The sequence below is a fragment of the Gymnoscopelus microlampas genome (genome assembly GCF_963454915.1).
Source record: "Gymnoscopelus microlampas genome assembly, chromosome: 20".
In the NCBI taxonomy this organism is placed as follows: Eukaryota; Metazoa; Chordata; class Actinopteri; order Myctophiformes; family Myctophidae; genus Gymnoscopelus; species Gymnoscopelus microlampas.
This window is the reverse complement of record NC_139957.1, coordinates 29,293,830-29,319,381: the sequence shown is the minus strand read 5'-3', so window position 1 is coordinate 29,319,381 and position 25,552 is coordinate 29,293,830. Positions and strand designations below refer to the sequence as shown.

Sequence of the window (25,552 nt, the reverse complement as noted above, 5' to 3'; positions counted from 1 at the left end):
CAGAGACAGGTAGAGCTACAGTATAGGCATGATAAACTCTCATGTCAGTAGAGGACATCTGAGGACACGGCAGCTTGCTGCCAGGTTTCTTCCAGTACACTACGGCGTCTCTGGGCTTGGCGGTCTTGTCACGCCTGCATCCTGTCAGCAGGGTTATGGGTGATGCCCAGACATCTGCTCCTGTGGAAAGGCGCTGGGACTGGAGCCATAGCTGTGTGGTTCTTCTGTTGCACTGGGATGGAGATAGAATCTCTCTCTACCTCATGCCTAATTTATGCCTTGTCGCACAACCGTGTCGCACACCGACAATAGCAGATCTACAAGCTCAGCGACGCGTTGTGAGCTTGTAGGTCGGCTATTTTCAGCAAGGACCACAGTCGTATGACGAAGTATCAGGCTTCACAACGTTCCAGACCTGCACCACAGGCACAGTGACATTATCGTTTTTGACATGTTATACATCATTGGTAAATGGCCTTGCATTTATAGTGCCTTTTTCCACTGACAGCGGAAGAAGCCATGCAAGGCACAAACCTGCTCATCGGGAGCAGTTAGGGGTTCAGTGTCTTGCTCAAGGACACTTCGACATTATGCCCGAAGGAGGAGGAACCTCCCAATTCCCACACAACTGCTCTACATCCTGTAATGTAACACTGTAATGTAATGTAATGCCCCTCACTGCCCCAGGACAGTACCAAATACAAATGATTGCATATGCTGGTATGTGAATGTACATAGTGATACCCTCTGTGTGAGTACGCGCAGAAATGTTAAAATAAATCTTTAGTAGCTATATATTCCCATAGTAGTTGTTGTTGCATCAGTGTAATACATTGACCTCACTGAGACAAGTTCCTCATATGTGCAAATATTCCTGGAAATAAAATTATTCTTATTGATAATATACAATATAGTAAACTATATGCAGCTATATATGTATATTGTGGAACTTCTAATGGGATCATCAATCAAGTATCTATTTATCAACAGTGTCTGTCTGTCTGTCTGTCTGTCTGTCTGTCTGTCTGTCTGTCTGTCTGTCTGCCTGCCTGCCTGCCTGCCTGCCTGCCTGCCTGCCTGCTGTACTTACAACTCATCTATATTTTTCTTAATTAATAGTCTGGGAGGAAACGTGATTAAATGTGCTTATTTCTTAATAACAAAGCCCAGCATGGTTCTGGGGGTGAACAGCAGAGACATGGGTAAACGCAATATGGGTGCAGATCAACAGACATGTAGCTGAGCTTTTGGGAAGGTTTTATTGGGCACTTTGTGCATCAAATGCTTTGTACAAACATGACGAACACATCGTCATTTCCCTAGACGAACATTAGAATAACTTCATATAAAAAGGAACAAAAATATTATATTATTAAGAATAATAGAAATAGACATTTGGATATATGTTGTAAAAAATAACCCACATCCATTTTCAATAAATATATACACATTAAGTACTGAGATACAAAACAAGGGATCATGTTGATCCTTTTCAACATTATTTTCAATGGACAATTGTTTCTTATTGTATCCATTGATGCATAATATAGATTTGGCCATAGAGAAGCAAATGGGTTCGTTTGAGTGTCTTATTGCACTTCCAAAACTTTTCACATGGGCTGTGCTAGACATTCACTGACCTCTCTCATTCATATTCTGAGGACCACAAAAGGAAAGGTAGATGGGATTTACTACTATAATTTAATACTTAAGTAGAGAGGCATGTACTTAAATTGATTCAGGGAGAAAATCCATTCATAAGCAGCCTACACTGATTCTCAGGCACAAACGTTACTACAAACACGCACAACTGTGCTACCTTAATGGTAGAGTTGAGGTTGACTTGACTAAATACTGCCAACATGTTTAGTAAAAATACACTGAACAACACAGGGCTCACAACATCCTGCTTTTTCAATACAACAGGACTTTGCTGTTTTTAATTACGTGTGCTAAATACCCTCATTTAAAGACATCAGTGCTAAGGCTATACAAAGGAAAAGACAAGCTCTTGTCTTATAAGTATGTGGTATATATCTCAATCTAATATATACATATTTCTTTTCTTGTACAATTCAAAGACATAATAAAGATTGTGGCGTGCATAGAATGAGGTATAGCAGCACCACAAATGTTTTGCACATTTTTAACAAATAAAGGGCAAAAGTTTGAGTCAATCACTCAAATTGCCTTGTCATACAAAATGAAGCTATCGTTACAATCACAATTGTCTGAACTTCCTGGTTCTTATCTACAAAAGTAACAAAGTGAATCAAAATGTATAACCTATATCTCAAACCATTGGTGTTTCACAATAAGAGCTATGGCTTGGAGTAAGATTTAATTTATAAGACTCTCTCTGTTTTGACCGTAAAAGGCACTGAGACAATAAGGCTATACTGTAGTTTCAGAACCTGTCTATTATCACTTTCAAGGCTGAAGTCTAATTCATACTTCATGTCACGATGGTGTTGCTCGCCGCGAATAACCGATAAATGCAGTTATTTATGAGCAGCCACCCCGTTGTGCCACAAAGTATAAATTAAGCTTAATATTACAGCTAGATGTGTAAACCATGTGTCTTCAATCGACTGCCTAATTTCATCTGGTTTAAGTCATTGCGAACAGGGCAATATCATGTCCTCCGTTCATCGCAACAGTCAGATTTCAGTTAGCGTGAGTTTGTACATGCCCTGCTGCTCCTCCATGGAGATCTGGAAAGTATCTTCATTGGAATAGTGTTTGATGATGTTGTCGTCCATGTTCACTAGAATCCTGGCAGGGGAAATACAGCAGACATATTACTTAAATGGCTGATTTAACCAATTATTATCTGATGGAATGGCGAAGGTTATAACAAATATCTCTGTGCGTGTGTGTTAGTGACGTACCCTTTCTTGCATTTCTTGTAGACCTTTCCAACTTTTTCCAAAGGCAACTCATACTTCTCTGATATCTGGTTGAGAAAAAGCAATGAAATATAACATGAAGGTGAAAAATATCACAGTGAAAACAAAGTCAGAAGAACACAGTCCATTGTGCAGGTCTCTCTAATCCTTCATTCTTGCCTGATTCCCATTTAGTGTCTGTTCAGCACAGCTACTGTAGAATATCCCTACAACCCATCACTCATTAGTGGAACCTCATACCACCTGCAGTATCTCTCTTTCAATCTCTCACCCTGGGCCACTCCTCCTTCTACACCCTGTTCTCCCACTTTTTCACCAGCTTCTGCGTCCTCTTTCTCTACCCTCCCCAGCCACTCAAATTTTTTTCTCCCCATTAGAACTGCAACTATCAATTATATTCTTAGTGATTATACTTTCAATTACCTTTGAGAAGCACAAATCTAAAAAAGAGATCTCGAAAATTGTATTCGATTTTTTAATCAATCGTTTTTATTAACCACTTAAGCCCTATTTTATAATTTGGCGCAAAACAGTGTCAGGCAGAAATAGCTAAATTTGCCGATCCACAAGCTCATTTTGAAAAAAGTATATATTTTTTATAATCGATTGATTAGTTCGATTAACTGTTGCACCCCTACTCCCCATCCCTCTCTATCTCTTACTAGCCTCTGCCCTCCTCTCTTTTCATGTATTGCCCTCCTTTGTCCCAGGCCCAGGTCAATGCCATCTCTCTACACACTGCTCTCTTTCCTCCTGTAACCTCCCCCAACTAACTCCTCTTTTAAATTCCTTCCCCCTGTCTCCCCCATGTTTCTCTTCTCTCTGCGACACTCCTCTTTTTTTGGGGGGGGGGGTGCTCTGTCACAGCTCATTTAGCCTGTTATGGAGGCGGTTAGTGTGAGGGAAAATGAGGTCTCCAGCTGCATGCAGCATGCCTTCTTTGTCTTAGCGCGTCACACCGGACAGAGAGACAGTCAGTCAGGCACACAGGCAGGCGATTCAAATCATGACGCCCCCTTATGACCGCCCTCATGACAAAACGGAGCATAAAGAGTCCTCCTGTGCCGCTCTTGTGCTGTCATGCCGTGCTGGTGAGTGGGAAGCAAGTGAGAGAAACTTACCGCTTCCACCAGGCCTTTCAATGTGGGGTTCTTCAACATAAGCGCATCAAACACCTCCTCTGCCTCCTTACGCACGTATAACAGGACTGCAAGCGAGAGGAAGAACGGGAGACGGGAGAGAGTCATTAAACGAAGCTCACGTGGATTTGCATGCACAGTATACACACATTGATGTGAGCATCGAGTAGAACTGCGCACACTAGCTAATCTGAAAGTCAAAGCAGGAAACTACCCAAATCAAACAGCAAATGAATTCACTGGCATACTGAAGTGTTTATAGCTGGGTCAGGCCAAGTTGTTGGACCGTTGCTTCCTTTATGTGGATTTTGGTCTTTGTGGCTTACTGTGTCGTGTCCCCGTCTGCACTCACCCATACCACACACACACTGAGCTCTCTTTAGGGGATTTGGAGGTTGTCAACCTTGCACACACACTCGTGCACACACGCAAGCACACATGCACACGCACACGCGCACACGAAGACCTTCACAGGGATGTTGCTAGGAGATGTGTGAGAACCCTTGTTTATGTAGCCACCTAGATTTGAACACAGGTCTACCACATCAGAAACTAAACGTCTGCTACTCGTCCAAAGGGGAATGCCCCCCCTCTGGCCAAGGGACATATTACAGTGCAGATGAATGTAAGTGGAGTGAGCTGATTTTTTAAAATGCTTCACATTAAAGGAAGCAGGTGGCAGTCCCGCGCAGCGAAGCAGAGCAGAGCAGATGACGAGAAAAGTTTAGATTCTCTCAACCTTATGCAAATGACAAGAGAACCCAACTGGGCGTTCAGCGTTGGCCAATCGTATTGCTGGTTGTGACATAGAGTAGCACCTAGCAATCGACACCGCTTGAGATTGACAGAAATGAAACAAAGCTTATCATAACTGTGAAAGACTATGCTGTATATGTATATGTCATTATAAAACCTGACATTGAGGTGTCGGCTTTAGCATGTTTATCAAATTGATTACCTGCAGATGTGTTCAAGGCAGGTTATAGATTAATCACAGTCACTCTGGTACTATCTATAACTCAGGAATGCTGTCTTATAATATTACAACTATGTGGCATGTACATACTTTCCATTTTGGTGTCATGCTGACCCAGGCAAAGAAAAAGCATGTTCTATGTGTGTGAATGGATGTGGGGTAAAGTGCAGGCCAGGGACTTGTTCGTGTGTGTGTGTGTGTGTGTGTGTGTGTGTGTGTGTGTGTGTGTGTGTGTGTGTGTGTGTGTGTGTGTGTGTGTGTGTGTGTGTGTGTGTGTGTGTGTGTGTGTGTGTGTGTGTGTGTGTGTGTGTGTGTGTGTGTGTGTGTGTGTGCGTGTGTGCGCGCGCGCGTGTTGGGTCACTGGAGGCCTCCAGCACGTGTGTCTTTTCAAAGAGCCTCAATAATCACATGGCCCAGGGGGGTGGGTACATGTCTTTCAGAGTCATAACATCAACAACCACCCAAAAAAAACACACACACACACACACACACACACACACACACACACACACACACACACACACACACACACACACACACACACACACACACACACACACACACACACACACCTTTCTTTGGCTCCTCCACTCTAGCCATCTTGTTTGGGGGGGAACCAAATTCATCCTCAGGGTAGGGTAATCTCCTTCTCTCTGTGGCCGAGCTGCAATGAACACATACAAAATCATTGCTTGATCACCCATAACAACTAGTTAATAGGCACTATCACAAACCACACACAAAGATATATGCACACACGTGCGTGCGCGAGCGCGCGCACACACACACACACACACACACACACACACACACACACACACACACACACACACACACACACACACACCCACACACACATGTGCGGCACAAGAGGCATTTCCAAGAAAAGGCATGTGAATCCAATGCCTTCAACTGTGGGGTGCCAAAGGTTGTTTCGTTCTAAAAACATCTTCCCCGCTCCCTCTGTTTAAAGGCAGAGAGAGTATGTGAAAGTGTGAAACGAAAGCTTCCAAGAACTCACCTGTTATCCTCCCCATCCTCTGCCGAGAAAGTCTGCTGGTGAGACAGAAAGAGAGAGAGAGAGAGCGAGAGAGAGAGAAAGAGAGAGAGAGAGAGAGAGAGAGATTAATGTTAGTGAAATGTAAATGCAAAGGAATCAAAAAACATCCTTTCATATATCTGAGCTGACTAATTGAGGCAAAGCACGTGGACTGCAATTACCATTTTAACATGGAGGTCGTTTTTCTCTTATACACATCATACATGGAACGGGTGAGAAACCTCACCCGCACCCAAGTATGAGGTAAGTGAAACCCCACCGCACCCAAAGTATTAAGTAAGAGCACGTCAGAGCACCGTGCACATTTGTTTTAGAAACAGTGACAAAAACATTAATATGATTTTATGTGATATGATTTTATTTCCCCCAAATCTTTCAATTCCACGTACAGGTTGCACTGAAATGCTTAGCTTGCATTGTTAAGGTCATGAGTGGTAACTGTAAATCACTCATCTCGCCATCCCGGAATTCCCAGGTCATTGGATTGACCTGGTTGTCAGGTTGGGAAACCTATTGGATTGAACCTGCTGAACTGGTTCAGTCCAATAGGTTTACTAACCTGACACAATTTCCCTGCTTTTATCACTAATATAGGAGCTCGGTCAAGAAACACATTCAAGGTAGCTGAGGTATAGCATCAAAGGTAGAACATGGTTTGCATGGATACATTTAGAACAAGGGTTCTCAACCTTTTCAGGCTGTGACCCCCCAAAATAATCCTATTTGAACTGGGGACCCCCCACCCTGATAAGCACTTGGAATGTAGGAGTTGAGGCATACATTTTTCGGTTCCACAGATAAATATTGTGAAAATAGCAGATCTACAAGCTCACAACGCCTCGCTTTGCAAGGCCTTGTGAACTTGATTTTTATTTTTTATTTTTTTAAAGGAGACTCACAACCAAAGAAACTCATCTCAGGTCTCACTTAAGAATCACACATTATTCATAAAATAAAGATTGTGCGGATTCCTGGAAAGTTTACTTTTTGGAAAAAGTTAATTACATTTTAGGACATCAACAGTGCTGCACTGATTACCCACGGTGCTCTTCAGAGAAATCTATGCTGTAAACGGAGCCCAGTTAACCCTGTGTTTATCTGACACTGATTGTAGAGCCACAGAGAGTTCAACAGGGTTGTTAGTCAGGTTCAGTGTCATCAGCAGGACCAAAAATAAACGCAAGTTGCCCCTCGCACCCCCATTTCCCCAACCCCCGGTCTGACCGGACAAATAGAGAAAAGGTAAACAGCAGAGCAGTGGAGACACATGCAGAGACAGACAGACAGACAGACAGACAGACAGACAGACAGACAGACAGACAGACAGACAGACAGACAGACAGACAGACAGAGATTAGATAGATAGATAGACATGGTGAGAAAGGCTAGATTAGACAGATAAACTTATAGATATTTAGAGAGAGAGAGAAAGAGAGAGAGAGGGGGGGGAGAGAGAGAGAGAGAGAAAGAGAGAGAGAGAGAGAGAGAGAGAGAGAGAGAGAGAGAGGCCCTGAATAGCAACTTAAAGTTCAGGCACACCTGTCAGACTTGGGCCAACAGGGGGCAGTTAAGATTCACAAACGGTCTCATTCAAACCACCATGATCCACACAACCATAATTGAACAATGGAGTCTTCTTCCACACGCACACGCACACGCACACGCACACGCACACGCACACACACACACACACACACACACACACACACACACACACACACACACACACACACACACACACACACACACAGTCTCATGTGATCTGATCTTCCTGGCCGGCAGTGGGACGTGGAATAAGGCCTTGCAGAGGGCTCAGAGTCCAGAGGTTGGGACGCAGGTTGTTCCACAGACATTAGAAGAGGATCGGTATTGTTGGATAACACCAAGATCCTCATCAACTGTAGAACTTGTATAGGTCATCCGAAATAGTACTATTTTATAGTTCTGTATTGGCCCTATTATGGTTATGGTATGTACGGTATAACAAACTGTGTTACTTTCCATGGGAACACAGAATACTTGCTGGCAACTTTTAAAAGTGTGCCAGATATGACCAGATATGCGTTGGACGCCTTTGCCGAGCAGCATATAACCAAACCAAACAGTGTGCCCTAAAAGAAAACTGTGGTTGTAGTACTGCATGTATACATTCATACTGCACATACAGCCTGGCATTGTGTCGAAGTGTCCTTGAGCAAGACACTGAACCTCTAACTGCTACTGATGGGCAGGTCGGTGCTTTGCATGGTTGCCTCCGCTGTCTGTGTGTGAATGCGTGCTTTAGATAAAGGTGCTAAATAAATACAGACCCTTTACCATATTAAATGCCGCTCACAAGCAGCAGGAAAAGCATCGTTCTCTTCTCTTTATCCACTTATAGATATGTTAAGCAATGTTTTGAACCACCATGATGTAGTATTTTCATTTACTGGTAAACAAGACATGATGCAAGTATGGTAATCAGTAATGCAGAAGTTTATTAGAAGACTCTGGTCTCTGGGCAGTCTGAAAGTGGTTCACTCTGCCAACTGGCAACCAGATGGGAACGCATTATCTGGTCACTGTGACCTGACTTCTGACTTTGATGAGTGGGCGCCTGGGCAATAGTTCAGAATTGAAGTTAAGCTGTTTGAAGGAGCCGAAACTGACGCAAACAACTTCAGTGTTGTCAGGCCCTGAGGAACAGGATCATATTTACGGTGTCTATCAGCCAGCAGAGAAATGTAGCCAGATCGACAGATGCTTGAATAGACAGACAGTGAATTTTCTGAAGATGGAATGGAAGATAACAGACGCTTCTCTTGCAGAATTGTAATAGTTTGCTTGGTCCATTTTTTGTTTCAAGGAGACATTCCATCTCACTCATCCCACAACATCCCCTTCCCTGCCATTTTTATGATAACACAATGTAATGTGGCACATTCAGCCAATGACATATCAGGGTAAACCCAGCTGCAGCTAATAATGGGTGGGTATACTGTTAGGTCTACAAGTTAACAAGCATTGACAATACCATTGACTATTGTCAGTGCTTATTCTTTGGCAAAACTAAATCATTTAGACTCATTACTAATCTAACTATCTGCAGCTGTCTTTACCCTGCTATAAAACACCTCCAAATGTGCCCAGGTGCGAAAATGCCCTTTAACCACCTAAGGCCTATCTTGTTTCCGGAAATAGTTGTTTTTGAAAAATCGTGAAAACTTGCAACTTTTTGCCCAGGTGCCCATTGGGATGCCAGGGTCAATGTGGTTAAGATAGTGCTCAGATGGTCATGATGTGCACTTGGAGAGAGCTGTTAGGGGTTAAGTGTCTTGCTAAGGGGGGGGGGGACCGCGAACCGGGGGCGAACCGCTTCGGGGGGGCGAACCGCTGACCTATTACCAGGCAGTCTCTGTACCCACCAAGCTATGGCCGCCGCAGGTTAATTAATGTAATGTACGAATGCTGCTGGGAGCGCTGGTTTGTGTTTTGGTGACTGGCACTCACATGGCGCTGGAAGCTGGAGAAGTGGATGTCTGGAATGAAGAGGACAGGTTGTGTGTCGAAGTCACTCATCATCTTGAAGATGGTCACATCATTGCGCTTCTGGAGTAGAGGCATTTTCACATCTGCAACTGGGAGAGCAAAGGTACAACATGAAGGACTCTCTCTTTCTGTCCCTCTCTCTCTCTCTCTCTCTCTCTCTCTCTGTCTGTCTCTACAGTTCATCACACATAAGAGGCTTCTATGTTTCTTTAGTCCATTTTTAAGGTGCCATTCCTAGGAGGCGAGCTGTCTAGAAGAGGGTCTTTCTGTCTATGTGTCTGTGTGTCCGCAGCTAATCTCGCAAATAACTAACCTATCAACGCCAAAGGTATTGGGCCTGCTGCCTATAGGCCAAGGAATGTGTCCATTAATATGACGTAATATCAACATGGATCCACTGTCTTAGTCGCATGCCCAGTGACAACCTGAACTTTATAGACTGATGTATAAGTATACTGTAAATATTAAAATCAGCATGTGGAATGAGTGTCACTCACAGGCTCCCATTGCTCCGGAACTGAGGTCTGACACCTTCCCCTTCCTACGGGACTGTTTCCTCTCCTCATCTCTGATCTTCCTCTCGGCTCCCTTGTCGCAGAACACCTTGATCTGGCAGAAGGCGCGGTGGATGGGCTTGTTGCTGCGGTTGTTGTAGCTGTAGGTGTCGATCTGGAGGTTGAGTGGCAGACCCTTCACTCCCTTCTGTGAGGAGAAGTCTGTGCTCAGACAATTGACTGAGATGAAGATCTAGACATGGAGGGCAGAGGAGGAGAGAATAAAACAGAATGGATTAGGTTGAAAAGGATGGGAAGGTGTTTGTGTGTGTGAGGGGGGGGGGGGGGGGGTGCTAAGGTTGTTTGTTCAACCTGAGAAAAGATTTATGCAAAGTTTGTGCAAATTTTACCTAAGAAATACATCAAGAGTTGTTTGTCAAACAATGTCAACGATAATATCAATAATAATATTGTTCTTGAAAGTTTGCCTCTGAACTGGGATTTTTTCATTCCAGGTACTCTGTCTGTATGGAATTAATAATGCTTTTGGGCAGCTGCTTCCTGGCAGACAAGGTCTTTGTCCCACATTCCATGTTCTGTGTTGCCCTCTATTGGTAGTCTGTGGTTATCACAAGCAGGTTTTTATTATTCAAATCTAGTCTAGGCTTCCTCTGTCTAGGGTTCATCAAAACCCATGATCATGCCTGTAACTACCATTGAGGTCACAGAGACTATGTACTCTGTATTTTCTCGTCGTGTTTTTCAGTGACCTGATTCCTATTTTTCCATGAATTCCAAGCTGTTTTGCACTGTATGACGTTTGGATATTTTTATAGTACGAGAGAGACCTAATGCCAAATCGCAACCGTTCTTTTTCACAATGAGATCAGTGGCTGATAGTAACGTTAGGATGTTAGACTTCTCTGCTATATGGTGTGTACCTGTGTAAGCAACAAATATGTAAATCCACATTTGTATGCTTATGAACAAAATTGTTCGCCTTTTCATGAAACATGAGGTTAGGCTAGTTATTACAATTCCAGTTTGTAACTTTAACAAGCTTTTGCGACAAACAGTATATGAATTTAAGTGGAAAACATCATCCATATAATAGAGAGGTAATCACTTTTTTTTTTTTTGAATTTTTTAACAATCTTGAATGAAACACGATCTTGTGTCATTGTGCTTTTCTACCCAAAGCCCCATTTGTGAGATTATCATAAATACAGTAAACAGCCCCAGAGCGGGTAAACATTTGGGAAGGGCTGGACTCCGTAAACACACTTTGTCTTTCTGTGCCTCGCATCACCAGGGGGCACAGCAGTGGAGGCTGGAGAGGGAGCATCTATCGTTCACACACATTTACCTACACACACATTTACCTACAAACACACACACACACACACACACACACACACACACACACACACACACACACACACACACACACACACACACACACACACACACACACACACACACACACACACACACACACACACACGCACGCACACAATGTCTACATCTCAAATTCTAATATACTTTGTGGGGACATTAGCCCCTCACAAGTATAGTAATACAAGTACACACACACACACACACACACACACACACACACACACACACACGCACTCCCCTTCGTGTATCATCTTTCACATCGGCGGTTTAAACCCGGTGGGGCGTTGCGTACACAAAGGATAAATACACACGGAGAGACACACACAAGGATGAACATCCTATGGACACAGGCCTCAGGTCATGAGACAAGTCATTAGACTCATATCCTGGTGTGTGAGTGTGTCTATACACGTCTGTGCTGTTTGACTGCGAGTGTGTGTGAGCACATTTGCGAGGGATAAAATCAGGCGCCATCTTGTCTATTCCTGAGTTTGTCTTCTGACAACCAAGCCTAATATATGCTTTGAGGAGCAACTAACGTGGCACAGAAGCAGCCCCTCTGGTGAATTTGGCTTCTGGTTGACGCACTCTGCACATGCACACAACTCAACCAACTGGTCAGGAGGAGAACAGAAGAGGAGGAGAGAGGCGATGAAAAGGCGATGAAAAGAGGAGTGGAACGAGAAATTCCTCCTCCCCTCTGTCACCTTGTACTTGTCGGACGGGATTTCATAGTCAGCTGTCAAGGCTATAGACTACGGCCTCCTGCTGAGTTTCCTCATTCCAGCACCTATTGTTGTTCTCGAGTGGCGCGAAGGAAGACCTAAACGCGCGTCATGTCAGCATCACAATGGGGGTGACAGGTTGAACCAGTCAAGAATGCTGTATAGACAGCGGGCAAACACATCAAAGCACGCGTGCGCTCATACACACACAAGCAAGCACACACACACACACAGGCACCCAAACACAGGCACGCACGCACGTGCACCCACGCACGCACGCATGTCGCCTGTTTCTTCGCAACCTGACCAAACAGAATACAATGGGGGGATAGACGCCCCAACTTACAGGCCTAACTCCAGTCTCCATTTAAGCCTACTAGTGAGACATTAGTTTCCATTATGAACAAAATGGATGAGGCTCACTACGTCAGCTGTCACCTTTACTCTGATGAGCAGGAAAAACCAGAAACAGCATGTGACCATTGCAAGGAGGAGCAGTCTATTTTTGGTAAAGAGGTCCAATGTGTCCATTATGGGAAAGGCTTCAAGGCTTATTCTGAGACACACAGGTTGTCGTCATACTGTGTGGAGAAACTACAAAGAACTAGGATGATAGGGGACATTGTTAACTACAGACTTTACATGTTAACACATAATCGCTGAAGAAAAAGCTGCATGCTAATTAAATGCCAAGTGCTGGTATTTGAATTGATCCAAAATCTAAGTTAGTTGTTCTGTCGTGGCTCCTTGAGGGGGCTCCAAGTCCCTAGCTAAATTAGTTAACACAATCAGTTTAACCACTTTAACCCTATATATAGATTATTTGAAAACAGCCAATCTACAAGCTCACAAGGGTTGTGAGCTTGTAGATCGGCTATTTTCAAATAATCTTGAAAAAGATTGAAACATTTTTTAATTTTTTTAAAACATTTTTAACGCAGATTATGTACTGTATGGGGTCCCTGGCACAAAATATGGCCAAATACATATACATTTAGGGGTCCTTAACATAAAACAGTTTGAGAACTCACCTTGGCCTCCTCATTGATGTCCCAGGTGAAAGAGATGGCATTGTAGGAGATCTCCTCGATGTTACTGATGGTGTTGAAACTTTCCTTGTAATCGGCTGTCAAATACAGGAGACAAGAGACAAGTTGAACACAGACCATGGCAATGAAAGATAAGTAACTGTATGGCACAGCAAGATATAGTTATAATAATAATAATACTGTAGCTATCAAAAAGGTGCTCTAACAACAGTCAAAATGGAACTCCACAATGGAAGGCATTGAAGTTCTCCATCGTATTCAATGATTATAACCCACTGTTATTCTAGGTTTAAATTAGCAACATAAGGTTTTTGGTTAGAATTGTGGATGAATCTTGCTGCTAATTGCTGGCAATGTTAAAAAATATAATCTAGGCTAGGCCATGTGAAAAAAATATACATTTTGTATTATATCACAGCTACAGGAGTTTATGCATCAAGTGACCAACACCCATAGCCAAGATATACCACAGCCTCTCATGTATTATTGCTTGATTATAAACCGATGGCACTGAAGCTACATAATAAACAACGACGATAGCGATTATTTATTTAGTGTACAATAATAAAATATTACTATGATAATATAATATATTTTTTAATGTTTTTTTAATGCTTTTTTTTCTTTGAAGATTAAGCTGAAACATTTCCTACATTGGAGCCTATTAATCCCTTTACCACTATAGACACCTTTTCCCGTTGAGTCCCTCGCAACCCTGTCAGTCACAACTAAGCTGTGTTTTCAAACATCCAGAGAGACACACAGGGAGATTGATCAGCCCAGGCCACAGTAAATGAAGCTGCTGTATTGTCCTACCCAAGGGAGACAGCTTTCAAAGAGTGTTTAAAGAGCCCAAACAAACATGGTAATTATAGCCCACACCTGTCATCCAATCAGGTGAAGATAAACGGGATGAATCATTGGATGTAAGCCAATCACGTTTTGTTTTTTTGTTAAACCTCAAGTGGTACAGTAGTTTATTCTGACAGGGAGGCTGCAATATAATAATGTAGTAACATGATGAGCGCCTATTGTACACGCAATAACTTTGACTTTGACAATCTCTTGTCAAAATGGTTATTGGTCAAAGCAGTATGTCTGCAGACAGTAGAGGAGGGTGGATGTAACTCTGAGAGTGTTATTTTACAAAGGCCATGGGATCACCGAAAGTAGCAGGGTGCATCCTCCAGGTTGCATAAAAGAACTCAGTAGGTTTCATGGCGATGCACCTGAGCACCCGCAACGATACACTTTTACACTTATTTAACCACACTATATACTATACTTAGTTGACGGGATCCCCCAGGGCTCTATACTAGGTTTGCTCCTTTTTGTCCCTCCACACCAAATCTCTTTGCCGAAAATACCCGATCTACAAGCTCACAACGCGCCGCATTGCGCTGAATGTTTTCCCCAGAATACGGATGCTATCGGGTTATTCTCAGGATTTTACAGTGTAGGCTCTATAGCAGGGGTCTTCAAGGTTTTTCAGGCCAAGGAAGGACCTCCTAGCTGAGAGAGAGATGAAGCAGGGACCCCCACTACATATTGTATAAAACTGTGTTGCAGATCATTGTTTGACAGCACTGTCATCGGTGTACGTTGGATTAATGTTAATGTGTATTTTCAGACATTTAACCACTTGAACTGTCAATTTGTAAACTTGACCTTTCACTCTGTCTAGCCGATCTACAAGCCCACAACGCCTCGTTGACAAAAATAGCAGAACTACTACTAGTTTTAGTTTGAGGACCCCCTAGGGGTCCCGGACCCCCTGTTGAAGACCTCTGCTCTATGGCTTTGTTTTAGAAGAATCCTTACCGATGTCAAGACACCTCTGTTTGGCAGTGTGCTGTCTGGAGTGCCAGTACTTCCAGTGTTTCAGCTGATCGTCTCTGCATTTCTCCTCTCCAAACACCACCATCACCACACTCTGAGGATGGAACACACACACACACACACACACACACACACACACACACACACACACACACACACACACACACACACACACACACACACACACACACACACACACACACACACACACACACACACACACACACCAAGGTTATTGTAGTTAACTAAAACAAAAAAACTAAAACTAGGTGTGACAAACATTGGGATGTCTACATGGCTGTGAGTGTGTTTGTATTGTAATACCCATTCTGAACTTCTTCAATCTTGCCCCTGCCAAATACCCCCATATATTAAAATAAATAAAACTAAACCTAAACTAAACTGTATTAAAATAAAATAATGAAAATATTGAAAAATACAGAACAATAATAATTCTGGTAGACGCACAGATGATGGCACTCCCATCAGGATTCTATCTATCATTTGATCAAAGTTTTGCTCAGGGTTTGATAATAAACAGAACTTGCGTGTGTGTGTGTGTGTGTGTGTGTGTGTGTGTGTGTGTGTGTGTGTGTGTGTGTGTGTGTGTGTGTGTGTGTGTGTGTGTGTGTGTGTGTGTGTGTGTGTGTGTGTGTGTGTGTGTGTGTGTGTGTCTGTGTCTGTGTTTGTGTGTGTTTTTTTGTTTCTTCTCTTCTCTTACCCTGACTTTGGTGATGGGGTGATGCATGCCTTTGGCGTTGTCGATCTCCCTGAGGCTGATGGGATAGAACTGGCCCTTGTTCAGGTAGGTCATCGTGCCGTCACCTGTCTTCTGACGCAGAGACTTGGATGCCTCCAGAGTGTACTCAAAATTATTCCTAGGCCAGGAATACAAGAACATTACCCACATTAACCTTGGTGTCACTATTTTGGGCAAGTCATTACGTCAAAAATAGCTAAGATAGCCGATCTACAGCACAGATCTACAGGGTGTTGTGATGCGACACATTTGGAGCTTGCAGTTCTGCTAATTTCCCTATTTAAAAAAAAAATAGAGCTTAAGTGGTTAAGAGAACGCTTTAAAATCTCCTTTATAATGGAGACGCGAGCAGCATGACCCCGGGGGCCTTGTTCTCAAAAGCACGTTTGAATAAATTTGGCACCATAAAAAGAATGGAGACGAAACAAAAAACAACAACAACAAAAAAACACATGTTTTTGGGGCGTGTTATGTGTTTCATTGATGAGTTCAACAACAGACGCTGCTACTACTAAATCATGACCCAAAATCAGCGTGGTGTCAGTGCTGGGCCCGATAACATTGTGCGCGGCATTGTGTCTTTCACGCCGAGGGGAGTCTGGTGTCTCCCCAGTGGCTCGGCTGAATGAGGCCATTCTGAGGAGTGTTGTGTCACAGCTCAATGGTGGTGTGGCGGAGGGAGTTGGCCGGTGGGCCGGCAGCGGTAGAGCTTACCCCGGCACGGTGTCAAACGCACTGTAGTCCTCAGGCGCGATGGAGGCCATACGTAACTGGAGATCCCCAGGGAAGGAAAACACCTGTGCCCACACAAAGAAAAAGAGAGAGAGGGAGAGAGGGAGCGAGGGAGAGAGAGAGGGAGGGAGAGAGAGAGAGAGAGAGAAATATGGAGAGAGAGAGAGAGAGAGAGAGAGAGAGAGAGAGAGAGAGAGAGAGAGAGAGACGTAAGATACAGAACCGAGACATAAGAAAGACACAACACAGCGACATCCACAGTGGGAAATAGAGGAACTAAGCTTCCCTCTTTTTGAATCTCTCTGGTCTGTTTCTTTTTCACTTTTGTAAGGAAATGTCCTCTCTGTACACTGTACATAGTCAATGGTTACAATTCAAAAATATTTATCACAGGAATAAATGTGCCATTTCTTTATGCGTTGTCCCCTTGGAACTCTCTCTCTCTCTCTCTCTCTCTCTCTCTCTCTCTCTCTCTCTCTCTCTCTCTCTCTCTCTCTCTCCTCCTCCTGTTCTCCTTTTCAAAACCTCCCATCTCTCTTTCTGTGAATGGCTGAAACAAGCCACTTCCCTTACAGTCCCTCCCTCTTTTGCCCCATTCGGGGGGTTTTGTTGGGTTACTCCTCTTCTAAAGTAATGCCCTCCAGGTTAAAAAAGAGAAAGAGGAGAGAGAAAGGGCTTCGGCTATTGTAGGAGAAAAGTACAGCACTTTATTGTGTTGGTGAGACAATGGCATAATAACACGCTGGCCGCTATTTTGGCATGTTCAAATAAAACCAGGGGAAGGCTGAGCCCACCGTTGGCTCCGTGGGATCGGGTGAATGCTCTATTGTCTGAGAGGAGAGATCTGAGAGAGAGGAAGAGGAGAGGAGAGGAGAGGGGAGGTCACAGGAGAATGGTAGTGGGGTTTAGAAAGACGAGGGGTATTGGATCCTTCTTCTGCAAACACACACATAGAAACACGCACCTCCTGGGAACCGTCCTTGAAACTCTCCGGGAAGGTGGAGTCGGGGGGTGTGCGGGACTGGGTGTTGGGGCTGAACTGGACCGAGGTGTGGGTGAGCTGCCGGTCATACACCCCCGCATGGCTGTCGGCCTCTGCGCAGTTGTTGGGCACTGTGACCGTGAAACCGTGGGTGGGCACCTCCGTCTTGACAGTCGCGTAGTTGGGCACAGCAGCAATGGAAACTGTGACAGTTGTGTCTGAATCCATGAATTATTCAAACAATTACAATTAATCGATCAATTGTTCTGTGAATGACAATCAAGAGGTTCTGTCACGCTAGTCGTGTCATATAATCATATCAACTGACCTGGTGAGGGGAAGGGGCCCCTCTTGTCCTGTGCCAGCTGGTTGGGGAGAAGGATGTTGAAGGGCCCCTTGAGCACCTGAATCCTGTTCTCGACATTAGCCATCGACGTCTCCTGGAGTGGGGTTATGGTGTGCCCCGTCTGTATCTGGTGTCTGGAATGTTGCGGAGGGAAGGGGAAATAGCTGCTTTAACAGCAGATGTCCCAGTGTGAACAAATTTAAAAACATAAAAATAGGCTGGACTGTACAGTATAAGAACCCTGAACCTTTCAATTTCGTTGCAGGCACGTTCCCCTCTGCTGCGTGTGTGTGTGTGTGTGTGTGTGTGTGTGTGTGTGTGTGTGTGTGTGTGTGTGTGTGTGTGTTTTAAAGGGGGTATTAGGTGAGGTCGGCTGTCTACCTTTTGTTGGGATCCACATCAGAGACCAATGTGTCTGTCTTGCTGTGGGATATTGTTCTCTTTTCCCTGGGCACCTGTATGGGAAGGTAAACACAGCCGCTCAGTATCTGACCACAGCAAATCCAACAGCACAGCTCAATACAGTACATGAACACTAGATCAGTTACTAGCAGCTGATATACGCTCTGCCCCACAGATGTTGTCTGATGGTTGGAGGTCATGACGAATGAGGTTCACAGAGGTAAATTATGGCCTTAAAGTGTTCTGGTACCTAAGCTGATGGTTTATACTGGTGGTTTTGTCCTTGGTGCTCAAACATGTCTTCCTCTCACATGGGGGAGAATGTTATTTATGAGTTTATGAGTTTACCAGTGATGCTCACACATTCTCCTGCTGCTTCGATCACTGTCCAGTACTAGCGTACGGTGCTCATAGTGCACTGGAGGTTGTTGTGTTGTGTTTTGGTTCTAACCCATACCCTCTGATATTTATTTGTTTATTTCTTGTGAACAGATGTTTTGGTTGTTTCCATTTTCTCCCCAATTTTTCTCCCCATTCGCCTCATGTGTAGTGTGGTCACTGTCAAAGCCAAAACGGCTGGCTTGTGTATCCTGTGATACACCTGACGATGAGGAGTTTGGCCGGGAGAGAGAAATGCAGGTGGAGGTTTGCTCTATTTTACACAGGTCCCCTCCCCGTTAAACAGGCGAGCAACGATTATTAAGAGTTGCTAGTACAGCAACAAGGACATCATCCCCATGCCGGCTTACCACCAGTGAACACTGCCAATTGTGTTCGTTGGAGTACCCAGGCTGCCTGGAGGCACTGCTGCTGGGGAAGTGAACCTGGGCCTCTGTGGTGGTGGAGTGCTTTTAGCTCTACGCCCTCTATGACCTCTAACTCAGTGGTTCTCAACCTTTTCAGGCCGCGACCCCCCAATATAATCATATTTGAACTGGGGGCCCCCACCCTGACAAGCACTTGGAATTGTAGGAGTACAAGGAGCATTACATTTTGTGTGACTCAGTTTCACAGATAAATATTGTGAAAACAGCCGATCTAACAAGCTTACAACACCTCGTTGTGAGCTTGTAGATCGGCTATTCTCACAATTTGTGACTCTTACTTATATTATTTGACAATTTGGCAAAAGTTTTTATAGTATAGTTTGTTGATTACTTTTAATGCAGTAATGGTCTTTTTCTTTTCTTCTTTTTTTTAAGACTTAAAAGTCATTAAATTGTCAGGTCACTGTCAAATGGGGACCCCCCCCCCCCCCCCCCAAATCCCAAAGGTTGAGAACCACTGCCCTAACTTACATTTATGTGGGTTTGGCGTGTGTGTGCCATGTTGTCTGCCTGGTTCCTGTCTTGTGCCGCTACCTTGTAGTAGTCATAGAGGAGACCCAGAGCAGCGGCGCTGTCCTCGTCCCCGTTGATGCTCATCATGGCCTTGGTGGCGGCTGTCAGGGGGTTTTCCAGGAACGATTTCCAGGCCTCGTCCTCTGTGGTGAAGCCTCTGCGCTGACCGCCATAGCCCGGCTCATTCTGTAGAACCAGGACCGCACGCTTACTGGGAGGGGGTAGAGAGAAAGATTGTTAGCTTGATAAACACAGTGATAACTATTATTGTATCTCTTTTGTGCTCAAAGTTGTATGGAAATGAACCAAAATCATCAAAATGTCAGCTTGAATTGAATTTGCATTTACATATTGTATACCTATGTTAAAATTGGTTTGGTTGCTCTATAAATAACATACATAGTTATATAGTATAATAACATAGTTGTTGTTTTTTGTCTAATAAAAAAACCCAATATTTTATCATTTGATTAATAAGCCTTTAATAACACAAAAGTAGAAAGGTGTTGGCAATGTGATTCCACACATTTTACCCAATGATGTTTACAAATAAAGGTATGCTGAATAAACAAATGACATGAATGTAAAGAGTTGTAAGCAGTGCAAAGGAGTGCTATAGTTAAGGCCTCATCAATCAACTGGATATGGCTCCTCCTATCAGGAGCTGGGTATTTGTTTTGGATTAATATGCTTCTCTGACTTTATGTAAATCAACAAAGACCTACAGTCAAGCTCTTGTTCGGAACTGACAAACAGGTTATAAGAAAGATCAACGACAGCTACATTCTTTATCTCTGAGACCTGTTGTGCAGGCCTTTCCTTGATTGTGCAACAAATCTCAGCTTTTGAATGACTGTGTCTTAAGAAAAGATGCTCTACTGGCTCAGCCAGTGAGACGGCTCTAGATTGATGATCACTCATTGGTTAGCAGCATGACCTCAACCTGCGGAACAAATCTGTCACCGCGACATACCACTGTTTTAACCACACGACCACAGCTTTTGCAAAGAGAACCTGTTTCCGAAAAGCAATTACAGGTTTTAAACTCATTATCCCTATTATTAAAGCTGCAACAACATTGTCTCTGACCCCAACAACACCCTGAACGGTGAATATAAACTGTTACCATCAAACCAGAGATACAGGGTTAACTGAAGCTCTCTTTAGTGCATCATTCAATCCCAGAATGTTATATGGAGCTTAATCCCAGACCAAATGTACATGGAAGGGCTTTGAATATTTTCTTCTCTGATTGTAATGTTATGTGTAAAATGTAAATTTGTATATTTGGTTCTTGTCTTTATTTTGGGGGTTTATGTGATGTTGCAAATTGAGCAGCTGTGTGATGCAAGACACATTTCATACTTGATCTCACAGTAACGTTTCATCATCATCATTGCTTCGTACTTCCTTCTTCGCCTCGTCTTATTCTTCCTATTTCCCTTCCTCCTCCTCCTCCTCCTCCTCCTCCTCCTCCTCCTATTCCTCCTCATCATCATCATCATCATCAGGCCACCCTCAAGACAGCCCTGCTACAAGCCACTCTTTGTGAGCGTTGAGGAGAACTAGGAGCGGAGCTGGCATTGATTTCTATTTTCTATTCCAGACTGGCTTTGACCCATGTTTATCTATTGCAGTGGTTCTCAACCTTTTTAGGCTGTGACCCCCCAAAATAATCATATTTGAACTGGGGACACCCCCATCCCCACCCTGAAAAGCACTTGGAAATGTAGGCGTTTACAAGTTTACGAGTCTACAAGCTCACAACGCAATTTTTTCATTTCATTCTTTTTTTGGATTTGTTTTTGGTATTAAAAAGTCCTTAAATTTTCACTTTACTGACATCTGGGGACTTGATTGGGGGATTTTAAAGGTTTAATTTCAAGGACACCCATAACTCTGAGAGTGTACAAATGGAACTTGAAACCCCCTCAAGGAACCCTGGGGGTTCTTGGACCACACTTTGAGTTGTAATCTTGGTGATCTAGGAATTGATGTTTACTCTGCTGTCACAGTCGCTGTAAGAAACTCTTGGTAACAACTTGAACTAAATGCCTACAATCTAAATGTTATGTGTATTCAATGAAAGCCAGGATAAAACATCACAAAGCCACAAAAAGGATTATGAACCCAGTGTCCCTAATCCCTATTCCCGGGCGAGCATTTGGCAAAAATAGCAGATCTACAAGCTCAGAACGCATAGATCGGCTATTTTCTGCATATTTGTAGAGGGATAAAAGGAGGGGTAGTATTAGACCCCCGGAGGACTCCAGTCAACTAAGTATATATACTATAGGCTAGGCTTTATGTGGTTAAAGTTGATTTGTGTTACGGAATAATGAAATAGTGAAGCTGTGCATTTTTTTAATGATACAAGATTGTTTTATTTGGATATGTAGGCCTACTTTGCTTTATTTTAACCTTCATCATTTTTATTTCAAAATATTTTTAGAACTGTCATTTTTCCTGTTTTAATTTGTTTCTGAGTATATTGCAATCCAAGTTTATATTCTCAATCCATGAGATAATTCTACTTAATATCCCTACTAAGTCCTTTTGCAGCTTTTATTATGAGGAACTGTAAACGAACTGGATCCGTCTCCAAACTGCAGTATCCACAACAAATGCAGCTTTCCCTCTGAATGGTCCGAGCAAACTGATCATTAGTAATCCTATATCTAATTGTGCCATTCATAAAATGTCAATCTCAAGGCGTTAGGGATTTGCAATCCGATAGATCCGTTATTCAGTGGCAATAAAACTGCGATGACATGCAATCCACTGCTAAAAACAAAGGAGACAATGTGTTTTCCACACGGAAATGTTATGGGGGCGCTTGGGAAAAATCGGCAAAAACATTAGTCTTAATAGTCTATAGCCTACATCTAAACTTCTATTTCCCAATAACGTTTCCTTGATTTTAAAATTGCACCACGAAAAATAATCTAACAGCATATAAGGTGCGCAGCAGTGGTGGAAGAAGTACTCACATGTCTTACTTAAGTAAAAGCATTAATACCGCAATGTAGATGTCACCTACTCTGACAAGTCCCGTATTCAAAATGTACTTGAGTAAAAGTACAAAAGTATCGGCATCAAAATATACTCAAAGTACCAAGAGTAAAAGTACTCATTGTGCAAAATATCCCATTTCACAAGTTCAAAATGTATAAAAATCTTTAGAAAATAGCCAATCTCACAGGCATTGTGAGCTTGTAGATCTGCTATTTTCAAATGGCCAACATATATATAGGGCTGAAATGGTTAGCTTTCTGCCACAAGAGTGTGAAGGAATTAGAAATAGGCTATAGGAAAACACAAAGTGTTCATTTTATAGCTCACAGAGTGCAGCTTACATTTACATTGTGTGTTTCTTACTACTAGTATTGTGATCGGGCCAACGCCTAGTAGCCAGGTGTATGATTTCATTACAGTCAAGTCTCCTTGCAATTGCAACGCATGCCCTCAAAAACACATCAAATATAGGCTAGAAGCACCTGTCACAAAATGATGATTTTTATTCATTTATTTAGAAGGAAAAAAAAATACTTGGAGACATTATGCTACACAAATGGCAAACCCTTTTAAATAAATAAATACATCCGATCTTGCCAGACGCAATTGTGTAAACGGTCACGGCCGTTAGTGCGCATTTAACTGCGCATATTCCTGAATAAACAAAATTAAGACTAACCACATAACTGTCAGCGAAATCAAACAATAAACCGCCCTTCAGCACCACAGGACATAAGCAGGGAAAGGTGACACACTAAACAATCCTCAGTGTTTATAGCAGGCTATAATATATCTATTTGTAACTCTGAAAGTGTACCCACAAAATTGGACACTTTACCCCTTTATAACTATGGCAGTGTACAGAATGTCACCAAATGTTGTGTACACTCCCAGAGTTAGATCAACATCCAGAAAAAAATGACAAAATTTTACAAAAAATGGACCCGTGGCTTTATCCCTTTATAACTCTGGGAGTGTAAAAAATTTAACCAAATGGACCCTCACGGGTCCATTTGGTTACATTGTTGTGTACACTCCCAGAATTAGATCAACACTCAGGATCTCACTGACTGACTGACTGTGTAAAGCCTACCTCTGCTCGCACGACAGGTGGATTTATACACCTGTGCGTAAAGGTGCATGCGACAAGCTTCAACATGACAGGTGAACTGAACAGCTCTCCCACGGATCCTGATCCCCTTGCTGCTTTAATACACCAGCCTTTAAACCACAAGAAAACGGATCGCACTCTTTCTGACAGGCAAAAAGCTAACTTTTGTTGAATTATCGTTTAAAAAAAAGAAAAAAAACTTCTAATAGGTAAAAAAAATAACCCAAAACTAAACTAAAAAGAAGAGAGAAAGCAATTATTCCACTCCAAAAGTCTTTGGGGAAATTCTGTTTCAAATCCTCCAGAGCCACGGTAGGCTACAAAAAAAAAGATAAATCTGTAAAAAGTTTTTTAAAAGTTTTCAGTATCTTAATCAACACGTTGGTGGTGCTGACTGGTGCCAGGGGAGAGAGTGAGGAGAAACCACTTACTTGTCATGCTCCTGTGACATCTCGGTTGGTCGAACTGGACTTTCTAGTTGGTACTGAAAATCCGATCCGTCTTCTTTACCCTGGAAAAACTGCAGTCACACACTATAACGTAACGCGGGATGATGATGAGGGCCACACGGTCAGACCAGTCTGCTCCCAGGGAACGGGTTTTGTCGGCTTTTCTCGCTTTTTTGGGCTATACTGAGAACCCGAGGCCGGCTTTACCTGTGACAGGGGCTGGGATTGGGTTACAGGTGCACGACGGGCGGGGCTTAGGCAGTCAATAACACCTGTCTGTACTTGTGATTGGCTCAGCCTGTAAAGCTCTGTGTTGGGAGCCAAGATCTGGCTAATATACCTGAGGCAGAGAGGGACTGTACCTACCCTGGTGTTAACAATGCTGTGATTTGATCACATTGTTCCTTTTTATTGATGAGTGTCTTCACCTTTTTAACCCATTAATCCATTGATACTGGGAAAGCATCTACAGGTCATTTTAGAAATGAGATAAAACAGTTTTATGAAAAAAGTATGTTTCTGTGGCAGTGGTTCTCAAACCTTTTCATGTCAAGGACCCCCAAAATTATATGTATTTGGCTGCGGACCCCCATCTCTAAATAGTTTGTTCCAGGGACCCCAGATGCTAATTTGAGTACAAAAAAATCACTTTAAAAAGTATATACTATATTCAAAGATTTGAATCTTTGAATATATATATATCGATTTGAGAATGTACAAAATAGTAATACATTTATACATTCTCAGAGTTATAGACCTGCAAGGGTCCATTTGGAACGCTCAGGGAACCCTGAGGGTCCCTGGACCCCACTTTGAGAACCACTGGATTAATTAACCATTAAATGTAATGTTGATTAGTTGTAGGTTATATGAATGGTGCTAGGCCTAATAGCATAAGCCTCAAAGCCAGTGATTTCATGTCAAGGTGCTCAACTCCTAGTGTAGACTGTAACTTTTTTTTTTAAATCAATAAGCTATTGAATGTTTTATTAAATGACAAATTAGATTTTAATGAAAATAATACTCATCTCAACTTTTTTTTACTGTGCAATTGTAACATGCAAAACATAAACTGCAAGCTGCATTGCATGCCTGAAGGCCTATTTCCATAGAGTAACTGCAGGCAAGGGGCTACCATCATAAATACAATCTCCCATAACTGTTATTGGATGATGAGAAAGACAGCTATAGGCTATTTACATTCTCTTGAATAACAGCTCACTATCAGCTGGCATAACCGCAAATTGTTCTTGGCCTATTTATGGTTTGATATAATTGGTGTAAATATTAGTGAGTTT

General features: G+C 42.9%; 1 protein-coding gene across 19 annotated transcripts; it reads right to left on the bottom strand.

Moving 5' to 3' along the window:
• Positions 1-1,240: 1,240 nt before the first annotated feature.
• On the bottom strand, positions 1,241-24,434 carry grhl1 (grainyhead-like transcription factor 1). 19 transcript variants are annotated; one of them, XM_084045074.1, is made up of 16 exons: positions 24,237-24,434; positions 19,638-19,890; positions 18,319-18,392; positions 17,920-18,104; positions 17,574-17,809; positions 16,593-16,674; positions 15,839-16,002; positions 15,100-15,211; positions 13,261-13,355; positions 10,110-10,359; positions 9,574-9,695; positions 6,046-6,077; positions 5,597-5,688; positions 4,031-4,116; positions 2,892-2,956; positions 1,241-2,775 (listed from the first exon to the last, which is right to left on the bottom strand). In XM_084045074.1, the coding sequence occupies exons 1-16, from the start codon at positions 24,254-24,256 to the stop codon at positions 2,661-2,663; spliced, it is 1,983 nt and encodes a 660-aa protein (XP_083901200.1). In that variant the 5' UTR covers positions 24,257-24,434; the 3' UTR covers positions 1,241-2,660. The 19 variants fall into 19 exon arrangements, with proteins under 19 accessions (XP_083901200.1, XP_083901197.1, XP_083901199.1 ...); XM_084045071.1 differs by having other exon boundaries at positions 6,046-6,080; positions 9,574-9,701; positions 15,839-15,995; positions 16,592-16,674; positions 24,237-24,433; XM_084045073.1 differs by having other exon boundaries at positions 9,574-9,701; positions 15,839-15,995; positions 16,592-16,674; positions 24,237-24,433.
• Positions 24,435-25,552: the final 1,118 nt, after the last annotated feature.

What these genes read in the sequence shown, in the direction of transcription:
- grhl1 (XM_084045058.1), bottom strand. Translation starts at nt 24,256, where the DNA reads ATGTCACAGGAGCATGACAA. An exon ending in TTCCGGAGCAATGGGAGCCT is followed by an intron (nt 9,702 to 10,109) that starts GTGAGTGACACT and finishes TTGCTCTCCCAG; the next exon opens with TTGCAGATGTGAAAATGCCT. An exon ending in TCTCCAGCTTCCAGCGCCAT is followed by an intron (nt 6,081 to 9,573) that starts GTGAGTGCCAGT and finishes CTGTCTCACCAG; the next exon opens with CAGACTTTCTCGGCAGAGGA.